The sequence below is a fragment of the Ogataea parapolymorpha genome, chromosome I (genome assembly GCF_000187245.1).
Source record: "Ogataea parapolymorpha DL-1 chromosome I, whole genome shotgun sequence".
Classification (NCBI taxonomy): domain Eukaryota; kingdom Fungi; phylum Ascomycota; class Pichiomycetes; order Pichiales; family Pichiaceae; genus Ogataea; species Ogataea parapolymorpha.
This window is the reverse complement of record NC_027866.1, coordinates 744,154-761,396: the sequence shown is the minus strand read 5'-3', so window position 1 is coordinate 761,396 and position 17,243 is coordinate 744,154. Positions and strand designations below refer to the sequence as shown.

Below are 17,243 nucleotides of genomic sequence, written 5' to 3'. Positions count from 1 at the left end.
TGAATGATTTGCGAGGATAATGTACTATAATTTTATAGCTAAACACAATGTGTGAAGAATAAGAATAACCCGAGTACTATGAAGCTGGCTTGATTCGCCTCAATTAATGTACAAAACAGAGACTATAGTCCAGTCCTTTGGTCTTCGTGCCGAAGTTAGAACATCTCCTGGATTGTTTAGTGCTCTCGACACTAGCAATCTAAAAGGCAATACAAATTACACCGCTGAGCCCTAACATGTTACATACAGCATCTACTGCTTTGGTTGCTTGTTTTTTCATGTATTGCACTATCAACATTTCTATATTCAAACGTTAACTCTGGCCAGCTCTTCACGGCCGGCCTTGGTGTAGAGGTACTCGTTGTAGTCTCTAGCCCAAGCCCAAACTTCCCAGACAATCAAGGCTGGAACAGTAATGTACAAGAACTGGGCCTTGGTTCTTCTGAAAGTGTTGAAGAATGCGTTCTCAAGAGATCCCTTCAATGGAGATTGAGCGTAAGGAGAAACAGTGTATTGAGCGATGTATTTCTGCTTTGGGGAGCCTGAGATATTAGTTTACCAAGTTTCCGACGTGAGTACTTACCAATGTGACCCCACCATCCCATATAAGCACCTGGATGTCCTGCCATATTTGTTGTTAGAGCGTAAAGTTTTTTTCGATGAAAATTATTGGTTAAACAACTGGTGCACAGGTGTTGCACAGCCCATGTATGGGTAGATCAAATAGGATAATTATTGTCAGATTTTTTTTTTGTTGCATATTAAGACCGGTAGCCTCATAGTGTCAACTGGTGCAAAAGTTTCAATAGCATCTTTCTTTGACCTGCGTGGGCGTCTAGGTGCACGTTGACATACTCTGAACCCCACAGCGCGGTTCAATCTAATTCCTGTGTTCTCAAATTGGATTCCTCGCTTATATGGAAAGTTATACAAATAATGGGCTGTCTAACCCCAAGATCCCCACTCTTATCCCACGCTCTTATCAGGACTCCAGAGTGATCAACAATATTGACAATGAGGAGCTCATACCTGCGACGGACTTTCATGACCTACTGAGTGGTTGGGAGGTCGAGGGTGGGCTTTCCAAAGTTTCTTCAGAGACAGACAAGACGTATTTTGATAAAGCCGGGAGGCGGATGATTTACAGTCGCACTGGGAGCTATAATTGGAAAACATTACAGGGAATTGAGGATGAATATGTTCCAGACTTTGTGGATTTCAACTTCAGGACATGGATTGACGACAAGCTGGCTAATGAGGACCATATTTTGGATGAGCTGCATTCCAAAGTCCAACCAATCTCAATTGAAAAGCACGAAGGTGCAGCGCGTCCTACATCTCGGAGCACAGGGTCTCCAGAACGTGAAAAGGACCGTTTGATTCTTGCATCTCTCCCGTCCAACTTCCTATCGCTTTCTTTCAGTGAAAGAAAGAGGATCATGAACGAGGCATTACCTGATTTTTTGCAAAATGACAAGGACTACAAAAATCACATCACTAGATTGATTCGCAGAAATTCCGTATCGGGTGCAACCTCCCCGGCACACAGGTTGTCTAATTCCTACTCGCTACAAAATTCCGTTAACAGTACTGTCACAATTCCTGACAACACTAATGTGAAAGGTTCATTGATTCTTGGCAAGTGGCGGTTAGGTCGAATAATTGGACGAGGTGCATACGGTATCATCCGAGAATGCAGCAACGAAAACGACGAGATAAAAGCAATGAAGATTATCGACGTTCATGGTTCTGTGGAGTTCATAAAACGTTTCAAGACTGAATCTCTCATCTGGTCGCTTTTGAACCACGAACGGATTGCGCCGTTGTTGGATTTCAAATTTACCGACCATTCTTTCTTTTTGCTGACCGAGAAATATAGCTCTGGCTCGCTCTTTGATCTAGTGAAGCAATGGGAGTCAGCTAACGATCCGCAACGTCTGCCCCGCATTGTGACATTTTTGATTGACATATGTTCTGGACTGCAGTATATGCACGGCTTGGGAATATACCACGGAGACGTGAAACTGGAAAACTGCCTTCTTTCAAATGGCAGAGTTGTGCTCTGCGATTTTGGGATGGCCAACTTCTACAGCAGAGATACCAAGGCGCTAATCAAAATTCCTGACCTTTCTAGACGAATCTTGGATGAAACTGTCGTGCCCTCTTCCCCTTACAACATATCGACGGGCTCGTCACACTCGTACCGCAATTCTCCGCTGTCCTCTGTTGCCAACACGCCCACTCCCCGTTCCCCACGCTCCTCAGCAACGGCGTCCACAACTTCTTCCTACAACAGTGCCCGTTTACCGGATACACACATTGGTTCACTTCCCTACTCTTCGCCCGAAATCCTGCGACCTAATCCTCCTGCGCTTGATCATCTAACGGATGCGTGGGCAGTGGGGGTGCTGCTTTACACGTTGGTCACGCTGAAACTACCTTTCCAACATAATTTTGAGCCACGGCTCAAGCTCATGATCATGAATAACGATTACGACAAAACCCGTTTCCGAGCGGCACTTAATGATTTTCCGCGCGCAGACGATTTAGTCTCTATTTTGAGCGCATGTCTCGAACCCGATCGTTCACAGCGCTGGGACATGTCTCGTATTTTGTATGTACTACTGTAAGGAATTAATTGTTTCAAAGAGCATCAAGTGGGCGAAATGGTCGTCATTTTCTCTCTGGAAGGCTTCTGGCGACCTGTCAAGCAATTCTCGCATTTCTTCGTCCGAAAGCTTGTTGTCTACAATCTCTCTTTTTCTAAACTCTTTCGCACTGAGGAATTCACTAAGATTGTCCAAAAGAGCATCCTGTGGCTTCCTGTTGCCGGTACCATAATTCAAAAGATCTTCAAAATGACCTAGCTGGATGACCAGCCTTTCGAGACGTCTTTTGGAGTCTGCCTTTGCCAGCATGATCTCTTCAACAGTGTTGGCAATCACCAGTCGATAAACTGACACAGGTTTGGTCTGGCCTATTCTGTGGACTCTATCCATTGCTTGGAGATCGACCTGCGGATTCCAGTCTGAGTCGAATAGAATAACCGAGTCAGCAGCCGTTAAATTAAGTCCTAGGCCTCCAGCACGCGTAGACAACAAAAACACGTCCACCTCCTCGGTTGAAAATCTATCAATCTCGTCTTTACGGTCTGCCTGATCGGTGGACCCGTCTATTCGACAGGACTTGTATCCTAGTGTATTGTTGACAAATTCTTCAATCAGGTCTAGCATTGACGTGAACTGTGTGAAGATCAAAACCCGGTGTCCATCTTTATGAAGCGCTGGAAGCAATTGATCTAAAAGTTGCAACTTGGCAGACTGTTCCACCAACCCTGAGTCCGCGTAGTCGTTCCACGGATAGAAAAAAAGATGAGGTGAGTCGCAAACCAGCCGCAGCTGCATCATCACGTTCATTAGCTTTTTGGTTCCAACCTGTTTCCTGACAAACTCAAAATGTTCGTACAATTTATGGTCTTTTGGCTTATCTTCCAGAGCCACAAACTTTTCGACCTCCTCGTCAGAGACCTGCAATAAATGGTTTACTGAAAGGTATTCTTTTAAACCATTCACCAATAAGCATTCTTTCAACGTTTGACCCAGTGTAGCACGATAAAGTTGTTCCTGTTTAGACGTGAGCTTGCCATAAATAATAAACTCTCTCTTTGGTGGCAGGCCTTGTATCACGTCTCGTTTTAGCCTGCGGAGCAGAAAAGGCTGCAAAATAGTGTGCAGGTTGGTGACCAAGCTTTTTTGAATCTCTGCATTGATCAACTCGTTGAACTCCGTATCCTCATCTTTCATTTCTTCCAGAGCAGAAAAATCAAACCACTGTTGAAACATATCAACGTCATGGAAAATCTCCGGCAAAATAAAGTTCAGCAGAGACCAAAGCTCATTCAAATTGTTCTGCAGAGGTGTACCCGTCAAAAGCAAGCGGTTTGAGGTCCTAAGACGTTTCAGTTGGCGGATCAAAAGACACTCACTATTCTTAAGACGGTGTCCCTCGTCTACGATCAGATATTTCCACAGTTTGGCGCTCAAATAGCGGAAATCGCGTATGCTGATCTCGTAGGAGGTGACGATTACCGCACTTTTGGAGAACTGTCGCCGCAACTTTGGACGTTGCGTCTTGGTGCCAACATAAGCAAGAACCTTGATTTTCGGAGCAAACCTCTCAAACTCGGAGATCCAATTGGATACAGTCGACAACGGACAGCATATGAGAAATGGGCCTTCGATTCCTTGCTCAATCAAAAACGCAATCAAGGCGATACTTTGCAAAGTCTTTCCAAGTCCCATTTCGTCGGCCAAGATCCCGTTGAGACCGTTTTGATACAACGTGATCAGCCATTCCATACCTGCTATCTGATAGTCTTTCATTTGGCACCCGGTGAGTAGTTTTGGCTGCACAGATTCATCCTGGGCAGCCTTCCTGTCATTTGTCTTGCGACGCTTCTGCTTGCTTTCTACTTCCTCCTTCTTGGAACTGTCCAAAAGCGTGTCAGCAATGATACTACTGAACACTTGCGAACGCTTCACCAGCTCGTTCAGTTTCTCCAGTTTACGCGTCTTGGAAAGACTCTCAAATTCAGCCTGCTCAGGGGTCGCTGTACGCGACTGCTGTTCGCGCAACAGCTTCAGGATACGCTCTTCTTCCGTGTCTGACTGATCTGGCCAGGTCATCCGTACACCGCGAATCAAAAATTACAAGGTGAAAAAAAAATGGAAGAGCATATTCTTGTTTTTAATTTTCTACATGTCTTCACCAACGGAACAGGAGACAAAAAACAATTCTTTGAATGATGAGGCACGCGCATTTGTGGCGAAACAAATGAAGCCAGTTGTGTTGCCGTCATTTGCGCGCTGGTTCGACATGAACGAAATTCATGAAATTGAGAAACGCTCCTTGCCTGAATTCTTCAACAACGAATCTAGATTCAAGACCCCCAAGGTGTACAAGGAATATAGAGATTTCATGATCCACACATATAGGCTTAACCCAATGGAATATCTTACCGTGACTGCCGCGAGAAGGGGATTAGCGGGAGACGTGGCCTCGATCATAAGGGTTCATGGCTTTCTGTGCAAATGGGGTTTGATTAACTACCAAATTGATCCTAAGACAAAACCTGTGATCATGGGTCCTCAGTTTACGGGTCATTTCCAGATAACACTTGACAAACCAACGGGACTAGAAGCTCACATTCCTGTCAAAAAAGAATCTGACGAAGTGGAAGAAGAAACAGAAGAGTCAGCTGAAAAGGCCACAAATAATTCTTTCCCCCTGAATTTAGAAATCAGAAAGAACGTTTACGACACTGCTCAGGACGCTTTTGCCCTGAAGGCTGAGGATCCTGCCAAGAGCGGACTCAAACAGCTTTTCTGCAGCATTACAGGTAACGAAATCACCGAGACTAGATACCATAACTTGAAGACGAAGCAAAATATCAGCAAGCAGGCATTTGAGGATGGCCAGTTTCCGGCTGCATTCAAAAGCAGCGATTACGTCAAGCTAGAGAAAGCTTATAACCGGTCTGACGCTAGGCCTTGGACAGATCAGGAGACCTTGTTACTGCTCGAGGCTATTGAAATGTACCGCGACGACTGGACGGCCATAAGCGGACATGTCGGAACCCGGAGCAAGGAACAGTGCATTTCTCGCTTCATCCAACTCCCTATCGAAGACAAGTACCTGGAAAAACAGCTTTCCAAATCGACGTATCAAGAGTTCCTCAAACAGAGTTCCAAGCCTACAGGTGTGGTGGATACTATAAACAACTCCATTAAGCAGATGTTGGAGCAAGACAGTGAGGCGCTCGCGAAAGTGGCTGCCAACTCTCAACTACAACTCCAACAGGAGACCGCTGCTCAAGACGCGCTAATCAGCCAGATTATGGCGCTTTCGCTCAAACAGTTCGAGCTTAAATTTGCAAAGCTCCAAGAAATGGATAATCAGCTCCAGGCCGAAAAACGAAAGCTGGCTTTGGAGAAGCACAATCTGGTGGTGGACAGACTGGCTTTGCGCAAGCAGACTGCTTCTGTGCGCCAAAAACTGCTCAAGGCTAGTGAGTTGGGAGCCACTGACGAAGGCTTGATGCTCTGTGAGGAGGCCATGATGGAGGCCACCAGAGCACCTAGAGTCGTTGTTACAAACAAGACTAGCGAACTAGGAACGACAAAGGGCGACAACATTCCTGAGAAGGTGAATCTAAACGAAGATTTCGAGCCAATCAGTGTCAAAGAGCCGCAGCTCTACTCCATGTGGTCCCAGTGAAATAATATTTAGTGGGCCGCCATATCTGTGTGTATTATATAAGCTGTTAGATAATTTTCCCTAAAAATGCACGTTTTGGGTAAGCTTAAGCGGATAGTGGAGATTAAGAAATACCGGGCGAAAAAAAACAAGAAAATCATTCTTTCATGACTACACCACGTCCAAAGCCTTGGGAAACCGCTAACTCCACGGGCGGAACTACAAACAGCTTAGATATGGACAATAACGCTACAATAAGTACAGAAAACTCGACGGCGCCTCCCGAGTTGCCCACCAGGCCATCTCCCTTATCTACCAATACAATCAGCAACATGTCCGGATCCGGCATACCTTCACGCACGTCTCCGTACTACGGTGGCTATGGTACCTCAAGCTATAGCAATCCCATGTATGGAAACATGTACAACTCCTACGGGTCATATGGATCGTCAATGTACGGGTCCTTATATGGTGGTGGGATGTATGGTAATCGCTACGGAGGTATGAGCGGCATGAACAGCATGAATGGCATGAACGGGACGATGATGAACCAGGGGATTGTGGGCTCATTTACGCAGGGAACGGAAGCAACGTTTCAGTTGATAGAGAGCTTGATTGGTGCCGTTGGGGGTTTTGCGCAGATGCTGGAGAGCACATATTACGCGACACACAGCTCGTTTTTCACGATGATATCCATGGCTGAACAGTTCCAACATTTGAAAAATGCGATGGGCTCCCTTTTGGGGATATACGCATTGTTGAACTGGGCCAAAAAGGCCCTGAGAAAAATCAGAGGAACCAAATTAAAAATCAGCGTTGATGAATTCAAGAAGCAAATCGAGTCAAATAAGAAAGACAAAGAAGGCAAGAAGGAGAGGATGTCTTTGAAACCTCTTGTTTTCTTTTTGGCGGCCGTGTTCGGACTCCCATATGTACTGAAGAAACTGGTTACGCACATGGCTGAACACCAAAGGGCTCTTTTGAACGGACAGCCGGACCAGGGTGCGATTACTGGTCTTGCAGTGAACAGAAACCCAGAACCTAGCATCGATCCTAAAAAGCTGGAGTTTGCGCGGGCGCTGTACGACTTCAACCCTGAGAACGAGGAAATGGAGCTCAGGTTGAAACGAGGAGACTTGGTGGCCATACTGAATAAGACTGATAGTTGGTGGAAGTGCCGTACACGGGACGGACGCATGGGATTTGTGCCGTACAACTACTTGGAGATAGTCAAGAGGACAGCCAACGCGGTCAAGTCGATCGAGACGACGGCGAAGGCCGACGTGGAAGAGTTCAAGAAAGATCAAAAGCTTCTGATCTGAGTTTCGCAATTAGCACAGCCATTAATACGACGTATTTTGTTGCACAGCCTAAGAGTTTGTTTTTTCCGTAATTTCTCTTCTATTTATTATGGAGTATAATATGGAAGGGGCAAACCAGTATGGTTGTAAGTAAAATCCACCAGATTTCACACGCTAACACGTTAGACCCTGCTGATTATAATGTACAGTATCAGTACCAGATCTCCAAGAAAGACAAGAGGCGACAACAGATTCAGTCCAAGCTGGGCAAGGTTGAAGACCAGTTTCAGCAAGATAAAGATTATTTCTACCGCGACTCGCTGATTCAACTTCAGTATAAGCTCAGCTCGCTTCATTCCGGCGATAATCCACAGTACATGCAGCGAATCCGGGATTTCGAAGAGGTTAGAGACGCAGAGCTTGTGCGGTTGAAGCTGGCGGAGGAGTATCAAGTACAGCTAATCAACAAGCAATTCAAGGAGGATTACGACAGTGCTGTGCAGGAGCGCGAGAGGGTGGTGCAGCTGCTGAAGGAGAAACTTCACGAGCGCATCCTCAAGAAGATTAAACAGCTCAAGGAAGACAAAGCATTAATTGATATAGCCACGACCTCGTCTTCTCACACAGCATCGAGATACACAACAAACGGGAGCGCGCATAGAGAAAACGGATATAACAGCGGATTCGAGTCGTCGACGTCATTTTTCTTTCCTGGAGAAAGACGTTCTCGCAGAACGCATAACAAGCGGTACGACGGCTCGTTAAATTTGAGCAATGCTGAGGATTCTTACGACTCGGGAACAGGCACCGGAACTGCCACAGGGTACGCCTCGAGCTCATCAAGGAAAAGACAGAAGCCTAGCCGGCACCTTGGTGGCCATGTTGCCCGGAACGGAGACGTTTCGTCTGCTGGAGAGGAAAGTTCCAACTCTCTTAAAGTTCTTACCGACAATCCGGAGTTGAACGAGTTCCTTTACGGTGAGGAATTTATCAAGCGCCAGGAAAAGGCCAACACGAGGCATTCCACAAGAAGCTACCAGGGTTGTCCAGGTCTCAAACCGGAGGAGGTGAACGAAGACCTGAATTTTTTGCGTGGCGCCATTGGTGCCATTCAAAGTATGAAGAAGAAATAAATAAAATTATATTTACAAATTAATCTCTGTGGAGCTCGAGGAGCAATTTGGCGAGCCATTCAAAGTTCAAGTCCGCGGACTTGTGGTACAGCTTTGAGCCAAGGCGGAAAATCACTTGGTCGTAGCAATCAGAATTCCAGCCTGCTCCTTTCTGGACCTCAAAATCAAGTTTATTATTATTTTCTTTCTTGGCCAGCAGGTACGGCACCAATTCTGTTCTGTTGAAAGCCAGATTTGTGGCTTGGATCTCCAAGTAAGCGTTGAAACGCTTGGATTCTTGGTAAAGTTCAACCAGTTGCGCAGCAAGATCGACTTCCTGTTGCCTAAGCTGGTCTAGCTCCACAAGACGTTGCAACACTAGGATCACTGTCTTGTTCAGAATTGGAATTTTCGCTGTATTCATCAACTCAAGAAGATCACAGATTTGTGATCTGCGCGCGATACTCATATCTGAGCTTAGATTTAAAACAAAAAATTGATGCATCAGAAATGGAGTTGGTCTTTGTGGATAAAGGATCAGAGGAGTGTTATCTGGTAGCCATTCGTTGACGAGCTCGATCTGGCTCACTAATCTTCGCCGACGTCGTGTCGTCATAAGTCCATGGTGCTCGTACAAGTTAAGCTTGCGCACCCAGGGCTCATGGGTGCTACTATGCTGAACCTGAAACGGTTTTTCCGCAAGCTTTGGAGCGGTTTCGATCATGGTGTCTAGTATGGATTTGGCAACCATGTACTCGTCGAAAACGGCGAGCTTCACTAGAATCTTGTCTAGGGCTTCGTGATCCAAGTGCATGTGGCGCTGTCTGAAGATATCGATTATATTCAGCACACTGTTTAAAGAGGAGCTCTTTTCCAGTAATGTCAGCAACAACGTCCTGTCTAGGGAAACACGTGTCCGCATTAATTCCAAAATCTCGTCCGTATGCGATGGGTAGAATTGAAGCAGGAGATTCCATGTGTGTGGATGAAAATAGCTTTTATCCAGAACCTTTTGAATAACCTCTTCAAATGGCATTTGCAACCGGGTATAAAAATAAACAAGTTTTGTCTGCTCAAGCGGTCCTAGTTTTATGGAGTCAGACTCCATGTCCTCTAAAATACGTACCCCAACATTCACAGTCTCAACATTGGCTCGCTTGGTGCTTAGGATCAGCGATAGAAGCTGCTCCAGCTGTAGTATGGAAAAATGAGCTGCTCGTGGTGTAGGGATTTCAAAATAAATAGAACCTATATCACGCAGGTTCTTCTTCTGCAGATATGTGGAAAGTCGGTGGGATAGGTGAAAGGGTAAGGGCCTGCGCTTCAATTGTTTGCGCAATGCCTCCGGAGCGTCGTAGGAACTAGGAACATGGGGGAGGGCGCTTTTGGAGTTTGTGACATGCGCCAAATCTCGGTGTCGTCTGTAGGGCTTGATGAAGAGCGAGTTAAAGGAATCGTATGATGGCGATCGGAGACCTTCAATGACCTCGTTTTGGAAACTGGCTAAGCGTTGTTTATTTTGGGAAGGTGGTTTGGTTAGAAGTGTGTACCAATTTTGAGGTTCAGGTGGGGATAGAAAATCCGGATTTTGTTGTGTTGCTGTCACATAGTTTCTGCAAGTTGATGGATAATAGCGAAAGGTAAAGAACGGCACTGAACGCTGATTGAGCAGAGCAGATGAGGGTCGATACATAAGAAAAGTCGATCGACTGGTGAGAAATCTTGAAAAGAAAAAATGGACATCTGTACACCAGCCATATATGCAAAAAAAGTGTGCTGGTTTCGTATAGGCGTGCTTAGACCGAAAGAGTTTGAAAGACTGCTTACTTAGTGGCTTGGACCTCAAGTCAAATAGTCAAGTAGCCATGAATCGTCACAGCAGTTTACTTTCGAAAATGCTTAGATGTGTGATTGGGGCAGACTTATCGGTGATAGCCTATGAGCCATTCACACGCTTGCTTAGGTACTAACCAAAGCCTCCTGCCTTGCCAAGCGCGTTTGTCAGTTTCGGAACGTAATATTATGTCATCGGGCTTTGCCAAAAATTTTATTCGGTGATCCAAATGCGTTTGGAAAGCCCGTTTTGGAATATGCTTAGTTTAGTGGCTTATCGAATGATATTTATATAGTGTGCAATTTTTCCTTCTTGTTGTTAACCATGTCTTCTAAAACAGAATTGCCAGAATACACCGACGTCACTTTGCCTCGCGAGGAGGTCGAGAAACTCTACAAAATCAAGAGCAGATACGAGACCAACAAAAAGATTGCCAAACTCGGCTTGGGAGTGTTCTTGTTCTTCGTTGCCTGTCTAGTTTTGCAGTCCGGTCCGGTTGTCCATGGTGTCAAGTCCTTGACCCATCCACACCACCCACATGCCCACGGATTCCACGGCGACCACCGCCCTCCACCGGGATTCGAAGACATGCACGAGATGGACGAGGAGCACAGACCATTCAAGGACTGCAAGATGGACAAGAAGGCCGGTATGCTGAAGGCTCACAAGATGCATAAGGGCCACAAGAACATCAAGGGTGCTGAAGGTGAATTCAGAGAGACCGAACACGAGTTTGACATTGAGGAGCACAAGGCTCACGAGAGACCACACCCTAAGGGAATGAAGTTGAAGGGCCACAAGGGAGGCAAGTTCTCTAAGAAGAAGCAGGACAAGCACCTCAAGGAAGAGCCAAAGGAGAAGCTGGAGAAGGAGCCAAAGGACGAGGAGGAGAAGGTTGAGGTGGTTGAGAAGGAGCACAGAGAGAAGCACCAGAGACCAGCTAAGGTTCAGGAGGAAGTCCACGAGGAGAACTCCGACTCTGAGTCCGAGTCCGAGTCCGAGAGCGAAAACGAGAATTAGGTTTGCGCAGCTGTATGGCTTATGTCTTTTATTTAGTAACCATTATCAATTAACCATTGACCCAGTTCGGGCCCGAAGAAGTCAGTCACCACGCCGTGGTCGTAGGTGGACAGTTTGGCTGCCATCTCGAGCAGGTCGTAGTTTATCTGGTCGCTGACAATACTGTCCTTCTTGTAGTCTGGGTGACTCAAGACAAAGTTCCGTATGTATTGCGCTGTGGATGGGATTTTTGCCGAGGCTCTGAAGCTCACCAGCTTGAGGTACGCCTCAAGTTTTGCGGGAAGAGCTTCTCCCCATGTCTCTTTGATGTATCGGTTGACTAGAGATAAAAGTCCCTCGAAAGAGCCGGATCCGTTGAAAACCTCATCAAGACTCAGCTGCTCCACTATTGCCTCTCCTGCCTCCCACACATTGGTCCGGAAGTGAAACTTCTGCTCCACTATGGCATTCCGGCGATGAGCCGTCTTCATGTTGGCCTCCGCATACGAAATTGGGAGGTAAAAGTTTGGTCTATATTTGAGCACCGCTAGCGACAGCAGGACGGAAAAGTTTGCATACGCAGCGTTTTCGAAATCTGTCAAGGAAATTTCCATTGGCCGGAGCTCAACTCTCCATCCCGGAACATCGTGCTTTTCTGGCACAGCAGACTGTTTTGGAGGCTTGAAACGCAACGTCTGCCAGTTTGTGGACTGGATATTTTCGAAATGGTCGGTCTCGACGGTGTTGTCTTGCTCTATGGATTCGGTGAAAATGACGATAGGGTCCCGGATGAACAGGTGCGCGAAATGGCCCGCCAGTGTTTCGTCAAACCCATTGGAAACGAGTTTTTCGTAAACCTTGCTGTTTTTCGGAGATTCGATGTCATTGTACTCTTTTCTGAAATAGGAGAATCTGCCGGAAGTATCCAAGTCACCCAGGTACTGGTCCACCGAGTCGTACCGTGACTTGGGAATGCGCATGAGCTCTGCTGTGTCCAAGGTGTTCCCTCTCTCTTTGTGACCCTTCAATGGCGGCTCTCCGCGTTCATACGGGGTCCGGTCATCAACTGCTCCCGCAATCACATTCCATCTAACGTCCTGATCAGCAAGATGGCCCCGGAAGATCGGAGCCGCAGCTGTCAGAGCCAGCATCAATGGAGCGACGTTGACCAGAGAGTCGTACAGGAATCTGGCATGGGCCACGTCCGGGGCTTGCATCGTCACTTGCAGACACGACGAGCCCATACCAAAGCCCATCGAGTCCATGTAAATGTGGCCCTCTTTGGCGGCCCCCAAAAATGGTTCTTCGTCGTGATGCGGGAACAGGTTTCTTCGAGGAATGGACGGATCAATTCCTGAAGCCACAGTTTTCTCGTCTTTGTACAGAGGGATGTTGATGCTCACCTTCTGATCCCTTCTGCGACGAATGTTGGCCGTCAGCGTCGGAAAACGGAAGTGGCGGTTGATGATCTCGTCTGGCAGGAAGAGAGACTTGGACGCTTCACCGTCGGGCTCGGCGGCCGGATATGTAAAAATCTCAACGCCCATTCGCGGAAAAGACGTGAGTGTCAATGGCAACACATCCTCTTCTCCGAGCTCCTTTGTGGCAATCTGCCGTCTAGTTCTCATGTTATGTTCGACGTATTCGAACTCTTCCAGTTTCGTCCCATCGTAGGGCTGGAGCGGTGTTGCTTCTATCATGTATCTGCCGTACTCCGGGTGGAACACCACATTATTACTGACTGCCACCTCGAAAGACGAGCCATCTTCGCCAAGGTCTTTCAGAATATAGTCCTTGTCAATGGCAAGACGAGCAACTTTGTGCTCTCTGTCCAGCTTCACCAACATATATTCCACTTCGTCTCCCCACAAGAACGGGTCATTCTTGCGGTCTCGTGCTGCGTTGAAGCAGTTTATCAGCTGGATGATACCGTTTGTGCGCACATGATCAGCATAGAGACGGGAGTCGTTCCAATGTAAAGGCGTACCCAGAGAGAGCAGACCCATGGTCGATAAGGTTTTTCAGGAAAGTTTTTCCTTCCTCAATTATTTGTCAGCACGTACAAGCGAATGCTGCATTTTTAAAGTCGGCTAACAAATACGCATTCAGGCGCGGGTGGGGGCTGTCCACATGCTTGGACAGCTGCGGCACACTCACTTGATCTCGTGAGATCTTGCAAATAATGACTACATGCGGTGCTTGCTTATCAGTGAGTAGGCGTCGATCGACGCGTCAGATCTGCACAATTTTTTCCGCTTCATTTTTTTTTTTTGCTACCTGCCATGTCTATCGTTATTCCCGGAGACCAATTTACGCTGGAGACAGGATCCGAACTTGTTCTGGGCCCCAACTTGCAGACCAGCGGTAACGTTGCCAGCCCAACGACCGCAGGATACCTCGTGCAGACGCAGGCCGGCTCGTCCTCGCTGGCTTATGTGGAGGCTGATTCCAGAAGATATATGCCTGCTGCGCAGGATTTCGTTGTTGGCACCATTGTGGGTTCTTTCGGAGAGTTTTATAGAGTCTCGCTCACAAATTTCTCAACGCCAGCTGTGCTAGGCTTTTATGCGTTTCCTAATGCAAGTAAGAAGAATAGGCCAAGACTGAAGACTGGAGACCTTGTTTACGCACGCGTGGCATCTGTCGATCCCGATCTTGACGTGGAGCTGGAGTGTTTTGACGCAACAACGGGCAAAGAAGGCGGATTTGGCCATCTGGAAGGGGGTTTTCTATTTGAAGTGCGATTGGCTTACGCCAGATACTTACTAAGACACCAGGACGCTCCAGTGTTGACCAAACTGATGAAAAAATACCAATTTGAACTCGCCATTGGTGCGAACGGCAGAATTTGGATCAAGTCAGACACTCTACAAAACACCATCGAATGTGTGAAAGCCATTCAAAGAGCCCAGACAGAGAAACAATCTTAAAAGTCCACTTTCGAGCTTGTATCCAAAACATCATCAAACGTCAGCTCATCGTTTACCCGCAAGTCAAGGTTCACACACTTCTCGTAGCACTGTTGATTTTCAACGGACAGCACTGGAGTTCGATTGGAGTATTGTTGGCAAGCCACTTCGAAATCGGTGCTTCCCGTCGCGACACTTACGGTATCAAATAGTGAATCACTATCCGATACACCGAGAAGCTCATTAGTTGTGAGGTCAACAACTGGGAGCTCCTTTCTCGGAAGAATGAGGTCTTCAACTGCCTCGTTGATCTTGTCGATTCGAGTTGCTCGCTGTTGGTCCGACAACCTCAGTTGCTCGAACTGATGACGGTAAAACTCCAAAAGATCTTCGGACTCTGGCTCTATGGACTCGAGAGGTTGCGTGTTATTACCCATATCTTCCAGATCAAAGAAATGGAGTTCCCGGTGTGGCTTTCTTGACTTGAACGGCGACACATATCCCTCATATTCGTACTCCGAAAAGTTGGAAATGCTATTTTTTTCCGTCAAGGCTAGCTTCTGAATCCGCTGCTTTGCTTTGTTCTTCGTCTCTTTGACCTTATTCATTGTTGATTGTGTTGAAACCACGGAGGAAGCGTCCTTTGGTTGTTCGTCGTTGAATCTAAGAGTTGAATTCATGTTAAATTCAAATAATTGGCTGAAGCTAGTTAGCTCCCGGGGAACGTACTTTATGTTCCAATAGTTGTCGAAACATCCTGGATAAGGGTCGATTTTCGGCACGATAAGTCCATCATCCTTGCCGCAGTCAGGGGCTTCAAGATGGCAGTCTGAATACCAATGTGTATAACTTGGTTTGTAATTTAGAAGAACTCCATAATAGTCATTGTGCAGATAGTAATCAGTGTTTAGGTCCCAAAGCATTGGGAGTCCTTTCTCGTAGACATAATTACCCAAGAACAAATTTATGGCTTCCTGGCGTTGCGCGTCAACAAACGAGTTACTGTAAAACCGTTTCACACTCTCAATCATATCGCGCGAGTGCGAAGTCCATTGGTTGATTTTTCTGTAAGTTTGCAGAGTGTTGACAAGATGTGAGCCCCCGTACTGCAAAGCGATTGTGTCTCCATGGTCGTGAAACATTTCGGTCAAAATGTTGATTGCGTCAGAGTCGTACTCCAAGTATTTTTCCTTTATAAGCCCCAAGGCATGCAACTGGTGACCGAGCGCTCTTTTACCAATCACAAATTGCGCTGTATTAGTTCTGTCCAGGCAATCAATGCAATTAGTACGGCATATGCCTTGCTGTAATTTAGTCTGTGCAAGCGTTTTTCCGTTGTGGAAGAAACCTGTTGTTTCTAGGGTTTTTGCACTGTAATTTTCGAGCCACTCGATAACGTCCTGACCCCGGTTTTTCGACGCTCTGGACATATCCCAGGCCGTATAGTCGATTTTCTTCTTTTCAGGAAGAAACTGGTTCAGGTACTCTATGCAATCTTCGAAAGCGCGCAGTAGTTTTGTCTCTCTTGCTGTCTTTTCTCGTTGTTTGATCAAATTGAGAATCTGCACTGGTGCTCCGTACCGTTTAAACAGATTATCAAAATGGAGTGCGGATGCTGAATAGAAAGGGTCGACGACGTTGATCTCGATTGGGGGCTTCGTCATTCGTATGTTTGGCGCAGTTTCTTGAGACCACGAAAGCGGAATCGATCCTCTATGTTGCACAAACGAGGTGTACCGAGGATTATTGTAGAATCCACCCTCCGGATCATGGAAAGAAGTAGTGAGCATGTCGCTAACAATCTGCTCCGTCTCCACTTCATTGGCCACGTCTCCACGATCGTTCACTCCTCTCTTGAAAAACCTGGCTCCTGCAAAATGGTGTGATCTGCGGGCTATAAGGGTGACATATACCTGAACGTCAAAAATCGAAATATTCACCTGGTCAATAAAACCGTGAATGATCGGCTGGAACCAGTCGTACACACGGTCAAACGTCTTGAAAACAGGCTTCAGCAAAAACGAGTTCCACACAAAGCGATCGTGGTACTCGAATGTTTTGGCAAGGTCCTGTTTGTTCAGACCTAGCGACTGCCTTTTATTCTTCAGAAAATTGACCTGCAGCGTGTTGGTAAGATCGTAATTGTAGCTGTAGTAGAACGTCTTTCCAAGGTCGATATTTTGAAACGTAGAGATGTAGCGTGCTTCTTCCGAGTTTCGATCTGGCCGCTTAGGGTTGCTGGCAACGGGAATTAGCTCGGTAGCATCAATGTGGTACAGATAGTATCCTCCAAGTATCGCCACTGGCCGTCTTTTTGTCACCACACACAGATAGTAGTGCTTCGTGAATTTTATAAACCCCAGCAGTCCCACAGCAGTAATCTTTTTGCTGAGACCGCCCTCGCTGCTCTCTTCCAGTCCGTTGAGAACGTCCATAATCTCGTTTCTGGTAAAGTATACATTGTCTTCCATGATAATCAGCTTATCCCCAGAGGTGAGATCAATTTCCATGATCCTAAACACTGTTTCGCGGCCATTGCTGCCAACTATGTACATTCTTTGCGTGGTAACGTAGATAGTATATTTAGTCAACGTGATTTTGCGGGGCTTTGTTGTCACGGGAGGCAAACTTGTATTCGAAATATCATCCTGCCTATCAGGTACGTCCAATTGGGGCGGGACAGAGGTGTCGAGAGTGGATTCTCCCTCGTTTATTCGCTCGCTTGACATAAACAAAATTATAAAGATAATTACACAGCCTTGATTAGATCTTATTCTCAACTATTCCTTCGGGATATATAGTTTGCAATAAATAAATGTAAAAGTTTAATGTT

General features: G+C 46.5%; 11 protein-coding genes across 11 annotated transcripts; 6 read left to right on the top strand and 5 right to left on the bottom strand.

Moving 5' to 3' along the window:
* Positions 1-306: 306 nt before the first annotated feature.
* Positions 307-629, bottom strand: HPODL_05105 (putative membrane protein; the record flags this gene model as incomplete). The annotated part of the gene is made up of 2 exons (XM_014081898.1): positions 307-542; positions 584-629. 2 exons carry the CDS (start codon positions 627-629, stop codon positions 307-309), a joined length of 282 nt encoding a protein of 93 aa, XP_013937373.1.
* A 288-nt stretch (positions 630-917) lies between these two features.
* HPODL_02272 (uncharacterized protein) lies at positions 918-2,630 on the top strand (the record flags this gene model as incomplete). Its single annotated transcript, XM_014081897.1, has 1 exon — positions 918-2,630. One exon carries the CDS (start codon positions 918-920, stop codon positions 2,628-2,630), a length of 1,713 nt encoding a protein of 570 aa, XP_013937372.1.
* HPODL_02271 (uncharacterized protein) lies at positions 2,622-4,685 on the bottom strand (the record flags this gene model as incomplete). Its single annotated transcript, XM_014081896.1, has 1 exon — positions 2,622-4,685. The coding sequence occupies one exon, from the start codon at positions 4,683-4,685 to the stop codon at positions 2,622-2,624; it is 2,064 nt and encodes a 687-aa protein (XP_013937371.1).
* A 73-nt stretch (positions 4,686-4,758) lies between these two features.
* On the top strand, positions 4,759-6,276 carry HPODL_02270 (Component of the RSC chromatin remodeling complex; the record flags this gene model as incomplete). The annotated part of the gene is made up of 1 exon (XM_014081895.1): positions 4,759-6,276. One exon carries the CDS (start codon positions 4,759-4,761, stop codon positions 6,274-6,276), a length of 1,518 nt encoding a protein of 505 aa, XP_013937370.1.
* Positions 6,277-6,587: 311 nt separating this feature from the next.
* HPODL_02269 (Peroxisomal membrane protein PEX13) lies at positions 6,588-7,577 on the top strand (the record flags this gene model as incomplete). The annotated part of the gene is made up of 1 exon (XM_014081894.1): positions 6,588-7,577. One exon carries the CDS (start codon positions 6,588-6,590, stop codon positions 7,575-7,577), a length of 990 nt encoding a protein of 329 aa, XP_013937369.1.
* An 88-nt stretch (positions 7,578-7,665) lies between these two features.
* On the top strand, positions 7,666-8,689 carry HPODL_02268 (uncharacterized protein; the record flags this gene model as incomplete). Its single annotated transcript, XM_014081893.1, has 2 exons — positions 7,666-7,702; positions 7,743-8,689. The coding sequence occupies 2 exons, from the start codon at positions 7,666-7,668 to the stop codon at positions 8,687-8,689; spliced, it is 984 nt and encodes a 327-aa protein (XP_013937368.1).
* Positions 8,690-8,708: 19 nt separating this feature from the next.
* Positions 8,709-9,704, bottom strand: HPODL_02267 (uncharacterized protein; the record flags this gene model as incomplete). The annotated part of the gene is made up of 1 exon (XM_014081892.1): positions 8,709-9,704. One exon carries the CDS (start codon positions 9,702-9,704, stop codon positions 8,709-8,711), a length of 996 nt encoding a protein of 331 aa, XP_013937367.1.
* Positions 9,705-10,826: 1,122 nt separating this feature from the next.
* On the top strand, positions 10,827-11,522 carry HPODL_02266 (putative membrane protein; the record flags this gene model as incomplete). Its single annotated transcript, XM_014081891.1, has 1 exon — positions 10,827-11,522. The coding sequence occupies one exon, from the start codon at positions 10,827-10,829 to the stop codon at positions 11,520-11,522; it is 696 nt and encodes a 231-aa protein (XP_013937366.1).
* Positions 11,523-11,554: 32 nt separating this feature from the next.
* HPODL_02265 (Gamma-glutamylcysteine synthetase) lies at positions 11,555-13,507 on the bottom strand (the record flags this gene model as incomplete). Its single annotated transcript, XM_014081890.1, has 1 exon — positions 11,555-13,507. One exon carries the CDS (start codon positions 13,505-13,507, stop codon positions 11,555-11,557), a length of 1,953 nt encoding a protein of 650 aa, XP_013937365.1.
* A 276-nt stretch (positions 13,508-13,783) lies between these two features.
* Positions 13,784-14,431, top strand: HPODL_02264 (Protein involved in rRNA processing; the record flags this gene model as incomplete). The annotated part of the gene is made up of 1 exon (XM_014081889.1): positions 13,784-14,431. One exon carries the CDS (start codon positions 13,784-13,786, stop codon positions 14,429-14,431), a length of 648 nt encoding a protein of 215 aa, XP_013937364.1.
* Positions 14,428-17,139, bottom strand: HPODL_05104 (Polyphosphoinositide phosphatase; the record flags this gene model as incomplete). The annotated part of the gene is made up of 1 exon (XM_014081888.1): positions 14,428-17,139. The coding sequence occupies one exon, from the start codon at positions 17,137-17,139 to the stop codon at positions 14,428-14,430; it is 2,712 nt and encodes a 903-aa protein (XP_013937363.1).
* Between the last annotated feature and the right edge of the window lie 104 nt (positions 17,140-17,243).